Consider the following 14,743-nt stretch of genomic DNA (forward strand, 5'->3'; position numbering starts at 1 on the left):
GAGGAAATGCCGGTTTTCAGCATGCACAGCGCATGCGCTGAAAACCGGCATTTCCTCTCCTGTAACCCAAGAGGTGAAGAGGCTAGCGCGTGCGCTGTAGGGGGCAGCACGTGCGTCTTGGATTTCCTCTGTTTTGGGAGATTTGCGCATGTGTAAAGGCCTCCGGTCTTTACGCTTGTAAAAAGCACACATATTTATTTTTACAGGTAAGTGGTGTTTTAGTGCAATTTAGAATTTTTTTTCCCACAGTTTTATTATTTTAAAGAATCTACAATAAGGTAAGTTTAGTTTTAAACCCTGTTTATTAAAAATTTATTTTTTTCAAAAAAAAAAATTATTGTTTAAATTTTTTAAAACTTATTTATACTTAATTTAATGATTGGGATGTTTTTTAAAATTTTATTTAAAGTTTAAGTAGTGTTTTGGGGTGCAGTACTTCTCATGAGTTTGACAGTTCTTACTCTCAAACTTATGAATGAAGTTTCCCCTCCCCTGATTGGCTGAACAGTGCTCACCTGATCCCAGCCGGCACATCGCACTAACTACGCCGCTGGGTCAGGTTAGCACAGCACGCCGACATCAGAACCGGGCCACTGACAGGAAATCCACTGCGGGCCAGGTTTCAGATGTCGGCGCGCCGGGTAAGTGCACATCGGGGGCTTGCACGCGCGGCAAGCCCCCGACACCAAGTTCTGGGCCATTGTACCTATGTAAGCTGCAACTTAAGTATCTTCTTGTTTAACTGTAGACGTTTCTCTTCCAAGGTTACAAAATTGTTGCCATAATCTGCTGTGGCATTTTTAAGATAATTCCTTTTGCATAAACCAAAATGACATCTACAATTAATTCTAGAAAACCCCAAGATTTTCATGCATACACTTTTAGTACACCTCTGGAGTGACACAGCAGAAAAAGTCATGCATGGCCACTGAAACCTACCAAATGGAATGTTGAAAATCATCAATTGGCGTAATTCTTTGTCCAGCTTAACTTGCTAGAACCCATCTTGATACCTAATTCAGAGAAATTTGGCTTTGTGAATTTTGTGGCAATCTGTTCAACTGCTGATAGTAGGTGGTAAGACCTCTTAATTGTTTCAGTTAAATATGCAGAGTCAGTGCAAATCCTCAGGCTTTTCTGGCTTAACAACTGTCACCATACTTGATATCCAATCCGTGGGTTTACTGATAGGAGCAAGTACCTCTGTTGTAATGTTAATCGATTGCTTTCTTCAGGGGCTTCTTCAACCCAATAGGAAATTTGTATGGATAATTTCACTACCAGTTTCACAAATTTGTCTATTTCAGTGTAGCATGTACTGTAGACCACTCAGACCTAAAAACCCATCATTGCATACATTCAGAACTTCTTAGGTCACTGGTTTTTGTTAACAATATTTACATAATGACACGGTGTAACAGCTGGCAGCAATTTCAGAAAGTTTAATTTCTGACATATTTCTGCACCCAGCAGTAGTCAGAGAATCATAGATACTAGTGTAACATCCTTATAGAGTCATAGTGATACAGCACAGAAAGAGGCCCTTCGGCCCATCATGTCTGTGCCATCCATCAAGCCCTATCTATTCTAATCCCATTTTCCAGCACTTGGTCCGTAGCCTTGTATGCAATGGCATTTCAAGTGCTCATCTAAATGCTTCTTGAATGTTGTGAGGGTTCCTGCCTCTACCACCCTTTCAGGCAGTGAGTTCCAGATTCTAACCACCCTCTGGGTGAAAAAGTTTTTCCTCAAATCCCCTCTAAACCTCCTGCCCCATACCTTGAAACTATGCCCCCTGGTTATTGACCCCTCTACTAAGGGGAAAAGTTCTTTTCTATTTACCCTATCTATGCCCCTCATAATTTTGTACACCTCAATCAGGTCCCCCCTCAGCCTTCTCTGCTCTAAGGAAAACAACCCCAGCCTGTCCAGTCTCTCTTCATAGCTGAAGCACTCCAGCCCAGGTAACATCCTGGTGAATCTCCTCTGCACTCTCTCCAGTGCAATCACATCCTTCCTTATCTACAATATGGGGTTCAAGATTGGGTATAATTCCTTCTCCAGTACAGTTCAATTTACATTTGCTTATTGGAGCCATCACATATCCATCATACAGTTTTGGCTTAGCTTTACTTCTTTGAGATAAAGATTTCTTATAGCAAGCACATAATTTTTGTTAGGGAGTAGTTTGCAAGTTGCTGCATCCCTAACAGGTGAAATTTAACATCTACTTGCCATTGGCCCGCATTGTCTCATTTGAAATAGATTTTTTTCAGCTTCTCCACTGCTGCGATTATGAATTTCTGTGCTTGTACAGTTTGCAGTTGTTTCTTTTACTGTCTCTTTGTCTTACACTTGGCAACAAATTATTTTTTAAAACTGCACTTGTTACATACACATCTATGTGAATGCTGGACATTGAAGGGACTATTTTCAAAATGTGCGCTACTGGTGGGGAGCCTTACCTGCTGGTCACACAAATTGGGAAATGGTTGGGACACTGCCAATGATTTACTGCCCATTATGGCCCTTGAATGTTACTGTTAGCATGTTTCTCTTACAAGAAGGTGGTTAGTTGATTCACCTCTAGTCAACTTGGGCATTTGTTTGCCGAATATTGTAACAGGTAGTTTATGGGCAATAAATGCTGGCCTTGCCAGCGACACCTATATATCCAATGAATGAATAAATAAAAAATACTTGACACTCTCCATTTGCCAAACTGTATGGGCAATTTGATCAATACTGAACTGTTTTGCTGTTCTTAACATATGAAGGTTGAGCATTGGCTCTCTCATCGGTCTCTCTGTTCTGGTTCCTAACACAATTGTACCACGAATCAGTAACTTCTTCAGTTCACTGGAATTACAAGTTCTGCGAGGTCCTTCAACACTGTTGCACAGTGATCAATCAATTCTCCGTTCTCGATTTCTTGCATTTAAAACATAGCTCATATATGTAGTATTCTTTTTTGACTGGCAAAGATTTTTGAATTCTCTAACATTTTATACTTTCCTCACCCACTGTATCCCATGGAACATGTGACATACAGTCCAATGTTTGACAAGAATGAAGTCTCTCGAACACTTGTAGCTAGTTCCTAATTCACCTTCGCATAAACTTCTTCCAAATATGCGCTGGATTTCACTTTAAGAGTTGCCATTTTTGAGGCAGTGAATTTTAATTCTTGGACAGCAGTTTTAAACACCCCTGATATTTTGCAATGAGAGCTTTTCTAATTGGTTCCACCCAATTTACAGGAGTAAATTGAGAAGATCTGATCAGACAATTTTGCAAAAGTTCTGTTACAACTGACTTCCGTCCTTTATTAACCTGCCCCGTTTTAAGTCTCACACAGGACGCAGCTTCATTTAAATATTAATCTTGGGGCTTGGAGATCCTGCACATCATTTCACGATGCTCAGGTGTGCAGGACATCGATTTGTAATGGTGCCCATGTGAAATGGGTGTTTAAGGTTGTCATGTAAAGACAAGTACAGGGAAAGAAACAGCAATGTTACAGCCAATATATTTAGTTATTTCTTAAATGCTGGCATTTAGATTCTCATGAGCCTTTGTGATAATTGTTCTATTTTTGTTGCCCCTAGCCCCAGTACAGGCACCAATGACTTTCCAGTGAGAATCCCCTATCTAAAGAGTTTGCAATAAAAAGAGGATCAATAGAGAAATGCCAGGAAGGTCAGGTTGCACTCGAGGTGCTCAGTGCCTAACTGTCAGTATCTACACACCCGCAACTGCAGACAGAAGTGACTATATCTCATTTTGGCAGATGATTAATGTCTGCGGAGGTTCCTATTCCAAAAGGGAAGTTGGGAAAACAGATTGAGAAATTGGATAGGATAAAAATAGATAGTGAGGAGGTACTTAAAAGGTTGGCAGTGCTCAAAGTAAAAAGTCACCCGGTCCGGATGGGATGCATCCTAGGTTGCTGAGGAAAGTAAGGGTGGAAATTGCGGAGGCTCTGGCCTCAATCTTCCAATCCTCCTTAGATATGGGAGTGGTGCCAGAGGATTGGAGGATTGCAAATATTACAACCCTGTTCAAAAAAGGGGAGAGGCAATTACAGGCCAGTCAGCCTAACGTCGGTGGTTTTTTAGACACATTAATCTGGGACAAAATTAATTGGCACTTGGAAAAATATGGGTTAATAAATGAAAGCCAGCACTGATTTGTTAAAGGTAAATCATGATTGGGTTAACTTGACTGAGTTCTTTGATGAAGTAATGGAGAGGGTTGATGAGGGTAGTGCGGTTAATGTTGTGTATATGGACTTTCAAAAGGCATTTGATAAAGTACCACATAATAGACTTGTTAGCAAAATTAAAACCCATGGGTTAAAGGGGCAGCGGCTGAGTGGATACGAAATTGGTTAAGGGGCAGAAAGCATATAGTAGTGGTGAACGGTTGTTTTTCAGACTGGAGGGAAGTGTGCAGTGGTGTCCCCAGGGGTCGGTGTTGGGACCACTGCTCTTTTTGATATATATTAATGACTTGGCCTTGGGTATGCAGGGCATAATTTCAAAGTTTGCAGATGACATGAAACTCAGAAATGTAGTAAACAGCGAGGAGGATAGTAACAGAATTAAGGAGGACGTAGACAGCCTGGCGAAATTCGCAGACACACGGCAGATGAAATTTAACGCAGAGAAGTGCAAAGTAATTCATTTGGTAGGAAGAATGAGGAGAGGCAATATAAACTAAATGGTACAATTTTAAAGGGGCTGCAGGAACAGAGACACCTGGGGGTGTATGTACACAAGTCTTTGAAGGTGGCAGGACAAATTGAAAAGGCTGTTAAGGCATTCAGGATCCTTGGCTTTATAAATAGAGGCATAGAGTGCAAAAGCAATGAAGTTATGCTAAACCTTTATAGAATATTGGTTAGGCCCCAGCTGGAGTGTTGTGGCCAATTCTGGGCAACACACTGTAGGAAGGATGTCAAGGCCTTAGAATGGGTACAGAGGAGATTTACTAGAATGGTACCAGGGATAAAAGACTTCAGTTATGTGGAGAGACTAGAGAAGCTGGGATTGTTCTCCTTCGAGCAGAGAAGGTTAAGGGGAGATTTGATAGAGGTGTTCAAAATCATGTATGGTCTTGATAGAGTAAATAAGGAGAAACTGTTTCCAGTGGTAGAAGGGTCGGTAACCAGAGGACACAGATTTAAAATAACTGGCAAAAGAACCAGATGCAACGTGAGGGGAAAAAATTACACAGTGAGTGGTTATGATCTGGAATGCACTGCCTGAAATGGTGGTGGAAGCAGATTTAGTAATAACTTTCAAAAGGGAATTGGATAAATACTTGAAGTGGAAAACATTACAGGGCTATGGGGAAAGAGGACTAATTGGATAGTTCTTTCAAAGAGCCAGCACAGGTACAATAGGCCAAATGGCCACCTTCTGTGCTGTATCATTCTATGCTTCTGATTGGATTGGCACCAGTATGATATGTGAATGCCTGACTAACCACAATACTGGATACTTTCCCAGAAGCACCCCGATCACAGTGTCTTATGCTTTCATGAAAGAAGATATACCACATGATCAACAGCCAGCATAACCTGATTGGCTGTACCCATCAAGATGCTACCGGTCATAAGTGAAAGCCTTGCCATATCTACCTGACAATGACCATGGTGACTTATCTTCACAGGGTCCAGGTCATCAGAGAGCCAGCTGCAGAGCTATGCTGTCCATGCACATAGAGATGGCACGTCCAATGACGATAATGGTAAGCTGCGGTCTGAAACTTGGCTCCATCTCCTTACAGGCATGTTTCAATGCTGACTAGGGAGAAAGTGCTGTTGATTAGCACAAAGGGCTTTTCTATCCCTTGCCTGCCTACTTATACCTGCACCTTGGCTTTTCTTTCCCATCACTTCTACCTGTCATTTCTTAATCCCTTTCCCCTTCAGACTTGGCAAACAGGCTTTCCCAAAAGCTTTCAGTAATTTGTTCAGCCTATTGTGACTCTCCATTTTAATTGTCCCCATCCCTTAAATTTCACTTACACACAGTTTTCTTCCTCTATAGCTAGGGTTCTCCCTTTACACATGGGGTTAGGCCAGTAAATATACCTCAGAAAATTGGGTCCAAATAGTACACTTCCATTTGAGTCTGCCCAAGATCTGATTCTCACCATTCAAGTCTAAACCACACCCATATTATAAAAGTTAAATGGCTATCTCTTATTCACAGCTCACACTCAGTAGATTCTTTACTGATCTGTGTCTTTTTTTCTGCCAATTCGCACACATGCACACTCCAAACACTGATTGTAAAACTGGTTGTTCTTGAGCAAAGCACATGACCTGCTTTAGCGGCTAGGAGGTACATAATGATTCCAAAAAATAATGATCTCTATTCAATGCATTCTATAATTATAGCCACTTAGCACCAGCCATGTTCTAGGCATATACCAGCCATCTACTAGGCATATACCAGCCATCTGCCACCTGTGCTTCTGAAATTATAATTTAAATCACAGTAAACTGAATTTACTTCGTTTTACAGGGAGACAGAACATCATACCACATCACAAGTCAGGAAAACAATGTGGAGTTTGGGTTCGGAACGACAATGGCGGATATTTTGCTTCACCAAATTACCCGAATGCTTACCCTCCCAATAGAGAATGTATCTACATACTAGAAGGTAATGTAATTTCCTCATTTCCACCAAACCTTTGTCAGTACTCAACAAAGGTCTATCCATATTTATTAGTAGGGATTACCTGCAGCATTTGCTTGAACAATGTAATTGTTAAAATGGCTAAACTGGAAGCTTGTCACAACATTGTACATCTTTAGTCCTCCTGCTTGAAATGTTCTCAGAAATGTTGAGAATGTTTCTTCCTTTGATAACTGAATACACCTAAACCTCGAGGTAAGCCTTGTCCTCTAAGAACTACATTTGTTAACATTTTGCTGTACTTGCAGCGGCCCCACGCCAGCGAATTGAACTCACTTTTGACGAACCTTATAGCATTGAACCCTCCTGGGATTGTCGATTTGACCACTTGGAAGTCAGAGATGGACCATTTGGATTCTCCCACGTAATAAACCGTTACTGTGGTCAAAAAAGTCCATCGCTTATTAAATCATCTGGAAGGTTCTTATGGATAAAATTCACTTCAGATGAGGAATTAGAAGGTTTTGGATTTCAAGCAAAATACTCTTTTGTACCAGGTAACTCATTTATCATTTTTTGGAGGAACCTAAAGATTTTCAATGGGCAGGACTATCAACTTTGGCGAGGGCGTAAAACAGGAGGTAGCAAATTGGCCACTCATTATTCACCCCGCCTGATTTTCCGTTCCATGAAAGGTATATCAGATGGAGTGTATAATGGTTGGCCGGTCCATTTTAAGTTAAATGTTCTGTCCAGTATGTCCAGTGTTTGATTTAAGTGAATTAAAGTTGTTAAAATCTTTAGCCGTGACACAGTATTAAAAAATGTGTTGTCGGGATTTAAGGGACGCATTTATTGCTCACCTATAGTTGCTTCGACAAAGGTAGCAGAGAGCCTTCTCCTTGAATTGCTTATTCGAACAATGACAGACAGAAAAACACCCTCTGGCCCACCCAGCCTGCCCCACACAATGGCGATACCTTGTGTATCACAATATAGACACTCTCCACCCCACCTGAAACTGTGTGATCTCCTGGGAGAGGCAAAAAACAGATTTAAAAACCCAGACCAATTTAGGGGGGGAAAATCTGGGAAATTTCTCTCTGACCCATCTAGGCAATAAAAACTAGTCCAGGAGATCACTCTAGCCCTGAATTCCCTGAAGTACCTATCTTTTGCAAGAGATGATGTCCGCCCTGACCAGAAACCGGTCGAGCTCTTGCTTGAAGGAATTTAGTGAATTGGCATCCACCGCATGAGATGGCAGCCTGTTCCAGAGGTCCACTGTTCTCTGGGAAAAGAACCACCTCCTGACATCTAACCTAGACCTGGCCTTACACAACTTAAAATTGTGACCCCTGGTCCTCCCTAACCTATTTAATTGGAACAAACTGTCAACTGGAACACAAATCTATTCCCTTCATCATCTTATGAACCTCAACCAGATCACCCCTAAGTCTCTGCTTCTCTAAAGTGTAGAGTCCCAACTCTTTTAGCCTATGTTGTGGTAATGGTGCTCCCACAATGGTGTTAGTTAGGGAATTCCAGTATATTGACTCAGCAACAGTGAAGGAACGGTGATATATGTTCAAATCAGGATGCTATGTGACTTGGAGGGGAACTAGGAGATGATGTTCCCATGACATTGGTACTGTAGTTCTCGGTAATAGAGGTCAATGGGGAAGAAGGTGCTGTTGAAGTAACTTTCATGAGTTGGTGCAGTATGTCCTGTAGGTAGGACATACGGCAACCGTAGTGTGGACAGGTGGATATTGAGTACAGAGTATTGGCGCCAATCAAGTGAATTGCTCTGGCCTGGATGGTGTCAAGCTTCTTGCGTGTTGTTGCAGCCGCACCTATCCAAGCAAATGGTAAGTATTGCATCACATTGCTGACTTGAGCCTTGTAGATGGAGGAGAGTCTTTGAGGGATCATGAGGTGAGCCACTTGTCAAAGTCTACCCAGCCTCTACCCTGCTATTATAGATACAGAGTTGATATGGTAAGTCCAGTTAATCTTCTGGTTAAAGGTGACCCCCAAGATGTTGATGTTAGAGGACTCAGTGGTGATGGGGCTGTTGAAGCTGACTTTCTGTTGGAGATGACCATTACCTGGCACTTATGTGGCATAAATGTTACATGCCACTTGTCAGACCAACCTGGATGTCGTCCAAATACTCCTGTAGGCTGTTTCCCTGAGAAACTCCCGCAACAATGTCCTGGAGGTGTGATGATTGGCCTCCAATAACCATGACCATTTTCCTTTGTGTCAGATTCCTCCAAAATAAAGACAAGCATTTTAGACATATTTATCAAATATTACTTGATTTAGCATGTCATTTAAATTGACAATCAAACTTTTCCTACTTTTACAGATCCTGATTTTATCTACCTTGGTGGAATCTTGAACCCCATTCCAGGTATTATTACCATTACATGTTCCAGGTGATTTTTTAACACTAGTTTTTAAAAAATAAAATGTTCATATTTTCTCTTTTTCCAGTAAATATTAATATTTTGTTTCTCTAGATTGCCAGTTTGAACTATCAGGGCCTGATGGGATTATTCACTCTAGTCAAGTGGAACAAGAGGAGAAAATAAAACCTGGAGAAGCAATCGACTGCATTTGGATAATAAGAGCTCCGCCAAAAGCTAAAGTATGTGTGTACTTTACAGAAGACAATGCACAGAGAGAAACTTTAATTGAGGTTCCTACCCAGAGCTTGTATGATAGAACATTTGTAGTGTCATGTTCAAGCCAAAACACTTTGCAGTTTCAGAGCAGTGCAGTTTAGAAATAGAGAACATGGGCACCAAACATTGTTCAGGCTTCCCAGAAGTCATTTATTGGTCCTCATACTATTTTGAGACACGGATTGCTCTGAAATTGTTGCTAATTTCTCCACACTAGTTTGTGCCCCACAATAAATTCAAATCTTAAAGGATTCAAAATCACTAGCAAGGAAACTTTTAATTTACTCTCATTGATCTTTCTTGGCAATAATTTCAAACTGTGCTCACAATATATGCAACAAAAAGAATCTTCAATAAACCAGTACTTTTGTTAAAAATAGAAAAAGACAAAAGTAAAAGAATAATGACAATTCTCTGTGGCAGGTAGATTTTTAATAGGAATATACTAATGGCAAAATGACATGTTTAAGGAAACGACTGTTACAATTTAACTTGCTATTTGATAGATAATTTAAACCCCCCTCCAAAAAACCATTAAGGGCGATTTTCTTTTTTTGTCTTGTTGTGTGGCGTCACTGCAGCATTCTAGTGATGTATGTGTGTGTGCTGCTTGGCACCATCAGAATTAATTTGAATTAAACGCAGTCTTTTATTACTTTGCGCGTGTTTTTTTATTAAAATACAATATCAAAAGTATTAGCGCACTTTCCAGTCAAACGTACATATTTAGTGAAACCGTGCAAGTAAATTATTTAATTTCACAGATGCAAATATAGCTATACATTTTACAATGTTGATCCTAAAGAAGTTTCACCAACTGTGATGTAGTAGGCTGTCTAATGTTAGAATAAACCCACTGTCTTAGCTTTATGAATGCTAATAACAGTAACATTGGCCTGGATTTTCTAGTGCCTACAGGTACATACGAGGTTTGTATGCGTCCGTAAGGGCCCCGCAAGTTCCGGGTTTTCGTGCATGCACGAAAACCCAGACCTTGCAGTCCGTCAAGAATCTTCTTGACAGATTGTAGTCATCCCTGGTAAATGGACATCCGTGGGCGGAGAGTTGGGCTATTTACCCAACTACTGCCCAACGAATGCCCGTGAAATTCTTACGCCTGGTAAAAGCAGGTGTAAGGCCTGCTTTTACCAGTGTAAGAGTTTAAATGAATATAAAAATATTTTTTTTCAATTATTTAAACATTAAAACACATGTAAAATAAGTTACGGTTATTTTTAGTCCCTTTAAAACATTTAAATTTATTTTTCAAAAATTTACATTTTTTTTAATGTTTAATTAAATTGTATTTTAATTAATTTTAAATGTTTTTTATTTACTTGGTATGTAAATGTGTTTTTTTTATGTGATTCCCCATTCATGCTTATGGGGATTACATACGTACAGAATCCCCATAAGCATGAATGGGGATCCCCCTTCTTTCATTGGTTGGGCCGGCCCACGTGATCCCAGGGACGCTTGCAAACTGCCTGCACCCCTGGGATACACATGTCTACGCATAGAGGCCCAGGAGCGCGAGTCTCCGTGGATCCTGAGGCAGAAGGTAGGCGCGGACTTTATTTGCACATCAGAGGCATTTCCCTGCGGGAAGCCTCCGACCGCAAATTCAGTCCCAACATATTACAGCCTAAAATCTGTTGCAGAAAAATGATATTAAGTTTGGTGAGATATAAATAGCATTAAGAATAATGATTTTAGAGAGAAAGGTTTCCACCTGAGTTATTTCCATTAGCTACCAAACACCTGTGATATCTATGTGCAATGGGCATAAATATGTCAATATTTCTTTCTCTTCCAAAAGTAATTTGTTTTCAGTGAATTCTGATTTATATGAATTGTCGCTGAAGGCAGTGAAATTGAAATTTGCAAGTAAACTGTGACTTGACATTTAACCACTTTCTACATAAGTGATTAAAAATGTTCAATTTATTTTATTTTCATATCTTGTTTGCCAAATAACCTTTCAAAATGTTCTTCAAATATGTCCTGCAGTAGAATACAATCCATAACAATAGCATTTACATTTTGAACAAATAGATGCATATCTTGTACATTATGGTAGTTTTAACGAGCAATTTCAATTGCCATTGACCTTGAAAGATGTGCTTTATTTTAAAGTATCATAAACAACTTATGCCATGCATGCGAGGAATATATGATAGATAAAATTCAATTTGATGTCCAGTGCCACTGTGATCCCAAGAGTGCGAGCTATTTCATTTAACCTTAGTATTGAACAATTAACATTACCAACAAGTCAACGCAGATTAGTGGAATTATTCTAATGCAGATTAACATCAGGTAAGACTCAGAGAGAGTGGCACTTTAAGTAACATTCCCCAATTAATACTAAAAAAGTAATTAAGATACTACATTGCTGTACTTTGTAATCTACAGAAATGGAACAGAAGATAGATGTGTTTTCAACACTGTTCATTGTGATTCATTTTCTTCATTCCAATTAGATATTGGGAAGACCAAAGCCATTGTTTTCAGTCCCTGCCACAAACTCCGTTCCCTAGCCACTGACTCCATCCCTCTCCCTAACATCTGTCTGAGGCTGAACCACACTGTTCGCAACCTTGGTGTCATATTTGACCCTGAAATGAGCTTCCGACCACATATCCACAGCATAACTAAGACCGCCTACTTCCACCTCCGTAACATCGCCCATCTCCGCCCTTGCCTCAGCTCATCCGCTGCTGAAACCCTCATCCATGCCTTTGTTACCTCTAGACTTGACTATTCCAATGCACTCCTGCCTGGCCTCCCATGTTCTACCCTATGTAAACTTGAGGTGATCCAAAGCTTGGCTGTCTGTGTCCTAACTTGCACCAAGTCCCGTTCACCCATCACCCCTGTACTCGCTGACCTACATTGGCTCCTGGTTAAGCAATGCCTCGATTTCAAAATTCTCATCCTTGTTTTCAAATCCCTCGATGGTCTCAACCCTCCCTATCTCTGTAATCTTCTCCAGCCCCACAACCCCCCAAGATATCTGTGCTCCTCTAATTCTGCCCTCTTGAGCATACCTGATTATAATCGCTCAACCATTGGTGGCCTTGGCTTCAGCTGCTGCCCTAAGCTCTTGAATTCCCTGCCTAAACCTCTCTGTCTCTCTACCTCTCTTTCCTCCTTGAAGACGCTCCTTAAAACCTACCTCTTTGACCAAGCTTTTGGTCATCTGCCCTAATTACTCCTTATGTGGCTCGGTGTCAAATTTTTTGTCTTATAATGCTCCTGTGAAGCACCTTGGGACGTTTTACTACATTAAAGGTGCTATATAAATACAAGTTGTTGTTGTTCATTGGTATTGCTTCACTGGCAAATATACCTGCTGCTTACTACAACAGTTCAGCCTTGTTATAACATGGTCCTTGGGATCCAAGCCTATTACATACAGTGTGCGTTACATGTAATGTATGAAATTTGAGAACAATATTTCAGTAATGTTGTAACAAATGTTCTATTAAAAGCTGGAAGCTGCAATAGGACAGAACACCACCCTTTCACTTTTAAGATTTGCGTGCAAACTTCCTTTGTAAAGGACCAGAAGTGAAATATTGTCATGTTCGTATGATTGCATTGTCCACCATTTACAAATAATTGGTACATATCATTCTTAGCTCGATTATTCTATAGCTCTTTGTGAAAATATGCACAAATGAACTGACAAGGATTTACTAGCCACCCATATTGATATCCAGGCAAAGGTTGATAATAGACCTCATGCTCGCAATCTGGCTTCAATGCAGACACATACACAATACATGATAGTCATTGAACTCATCTAGCCTAATATTGGGAAACTGAATAAAATAAACTATGTTGAATTAACTTTCCTTCAACAACCTTATAAAAATGAGATGCTGTTGTTGCCACACTTGGGAAGGAGTTGTATCTAACCCATATCGGTATACTGAAGCATATTGTCCAGACAGTACTGTAGTGGCAATGTCTGTAGGGCACAAAAAGTACTCTGAAAATGCTAACTGTAGTTATAAAGAATGATCAATGAAAGTCCACCATCTGAAGGTAGACTTATTATTGGTGTAATCAAGGTCAGGCTCTCAGTACGGGTTCTATACTGTAATTTTGGATTAGCTTTATAAATGTTTCCGTGTGATCACTTCAAAACTTCAGCATTAGGGGCCATCTAAAGGGAATAAGAATGGTTGTTGTGGGAAATTGAGTTGGTACACTGGTACAGTAGGGATTGTTCCCCAAAGGTGGGGCAGAATAGAGGGAGCTCTTTTGCCCATCTGACATACAGTAGCTTGATTCTGAAACTGAAAAGTAGTCCATTTCCAGCCCTAATATTCTCAAGTCGATGGGCATGAACTTCACCTCCAGCCATTCAAAAATGAAAAAGAGAAAAAAATTAAAAACTAGGCCAAAATCAAAAAGAATATTAAATGTTAATGGTCAGGTAAGTAAAATCAGCCACGCTCTTTGAGATCCAATTCTGATGCTCGTTCTTGATTCTCCCTTTCTTTAAATGTAAAGGTATACAGCAATAATCTTGTATGTAAAGAATAACCAAATACGTATACAACATTGTCACTGAACCGCAAAGTATTTCTGTTTGACAGATTTATTTACGCTTTCTTGACTATCAAATGGATCACTCCAATGAATGCAAGAGGAATTTTGTTGCTGTGTATGATGGGAGCAGTGCTATTGAAAACCTAAAGGCAAAATTTTGTAGCACAGTTGCCAATGACGTAATGCTACAAACTGGAATTGGAGTGGTTCGTATGTGGGCTGATGAGGGCAGCAGGCTCAGCAGATTCCGAATGCTGTTTACTTCATTTGTGGATCGTAAGTAACTGTTGCTTATAAATATTATTCTCTAATAACATTTAATTTGTTACTAGCTTAGTTTGTTGTGCAATAGATTGCTTCAGAGGATAGCGTTTAAAAAAAAAAAAAAAATGAAACACTATTGTAACACGGCAGCTGGATTTTGATACCATAATCAAAAATCCTTGCTTGGAAATTATGCTGTGCAATGTTATAAGGTGAGGATTGGGAGAAGTTTGGGATCAGTGTGGCTGCCCTTCCTCTCAGCAGCAGTGCCATGTGTCCGAGCTGACTGATTAACGGTATGTTACCTTGGAAAATTGCCAATAAAAGAGAAAAACATTTTTTTTAATTTCCAGGAACGCTATTTATTTTGGTCCTGTACACTTTGATTATACTTTCTAAAATTTGTCTTTAGAAATGTACAAGAAATGTTTGCAGACATACAGAGCAAAAAAGAAATGTTTCAAAATTGACAAATGATTATATCAGAATTTTTTTCCTTTTTTTGAAAATATTTGAAAGAATTACTGACAATCTTTTAGATTTCCTGTCGGAAAGCAAGTCAGGACAATA

At 39.9% G+C, this 14,743-nt stretch overlaps 1 protein-coding gene across 3 annotated transcripts in view; it reads left to right on the plus strand.

Annotated features, from left to right (window-relative positions):
* The window catches only part of neto2a (neuropilin (NRP) and tolloid (TLL)-like 2a), a 39,227-nt gene that overhangs the window by 9,257 nt on the left and 15,227 nt on the right, over positions 1–14,743 (plus strand). For 2 of the 3 annotated variants that reach the window (XR_015078822.1, XM_085991514.1), the window contains exons 3-8: positions 5,677–5,754; positions 6,537–6,677; positions 6,962–7,210; positions 9,028–9,072; positions 9,182–9,309; positions 13,957–14,185. Coding sequence is in view for 2 of the 3 variants with exons in the window: in XM_085991514.1 (XP_085847640.1) it covers positions 5,677–5,754; positions 6,537–6,677; positions 6,962–7,210; positions 9,028–9,072; positions 9,182–9,309; positions 13,957–14,185 (870 nt within the window). In the remaining variant the exon portion in view is untranslated. The remainder of the gene's footprint in view (positions 1–5,676; positions 5,755–6,536; positions 6,678–6,961; positions 7,211–9,027; positions 9,073–9,181; positions 9,310–13,956; positions 14,186–14,743) is intronic. The other variant, XM_085991516.1, reaches the window with a different exon arrangement.

The sequence above is a fragment of the Somniosus microcephalus genome, chromosome 6 (genome assembly GCF_052327205.1).
Source record: "Somniosus microcephalus isolate GS21.2 chromosome 6, FLI_Smic_1.0, whole genome shotgun sequence".
NCBI lineage: Eukaryota > Metazoa > Chordata > Chondrichthyes > Squaliformes > Somniosidae > Somniosus > Somniosus microcephalus.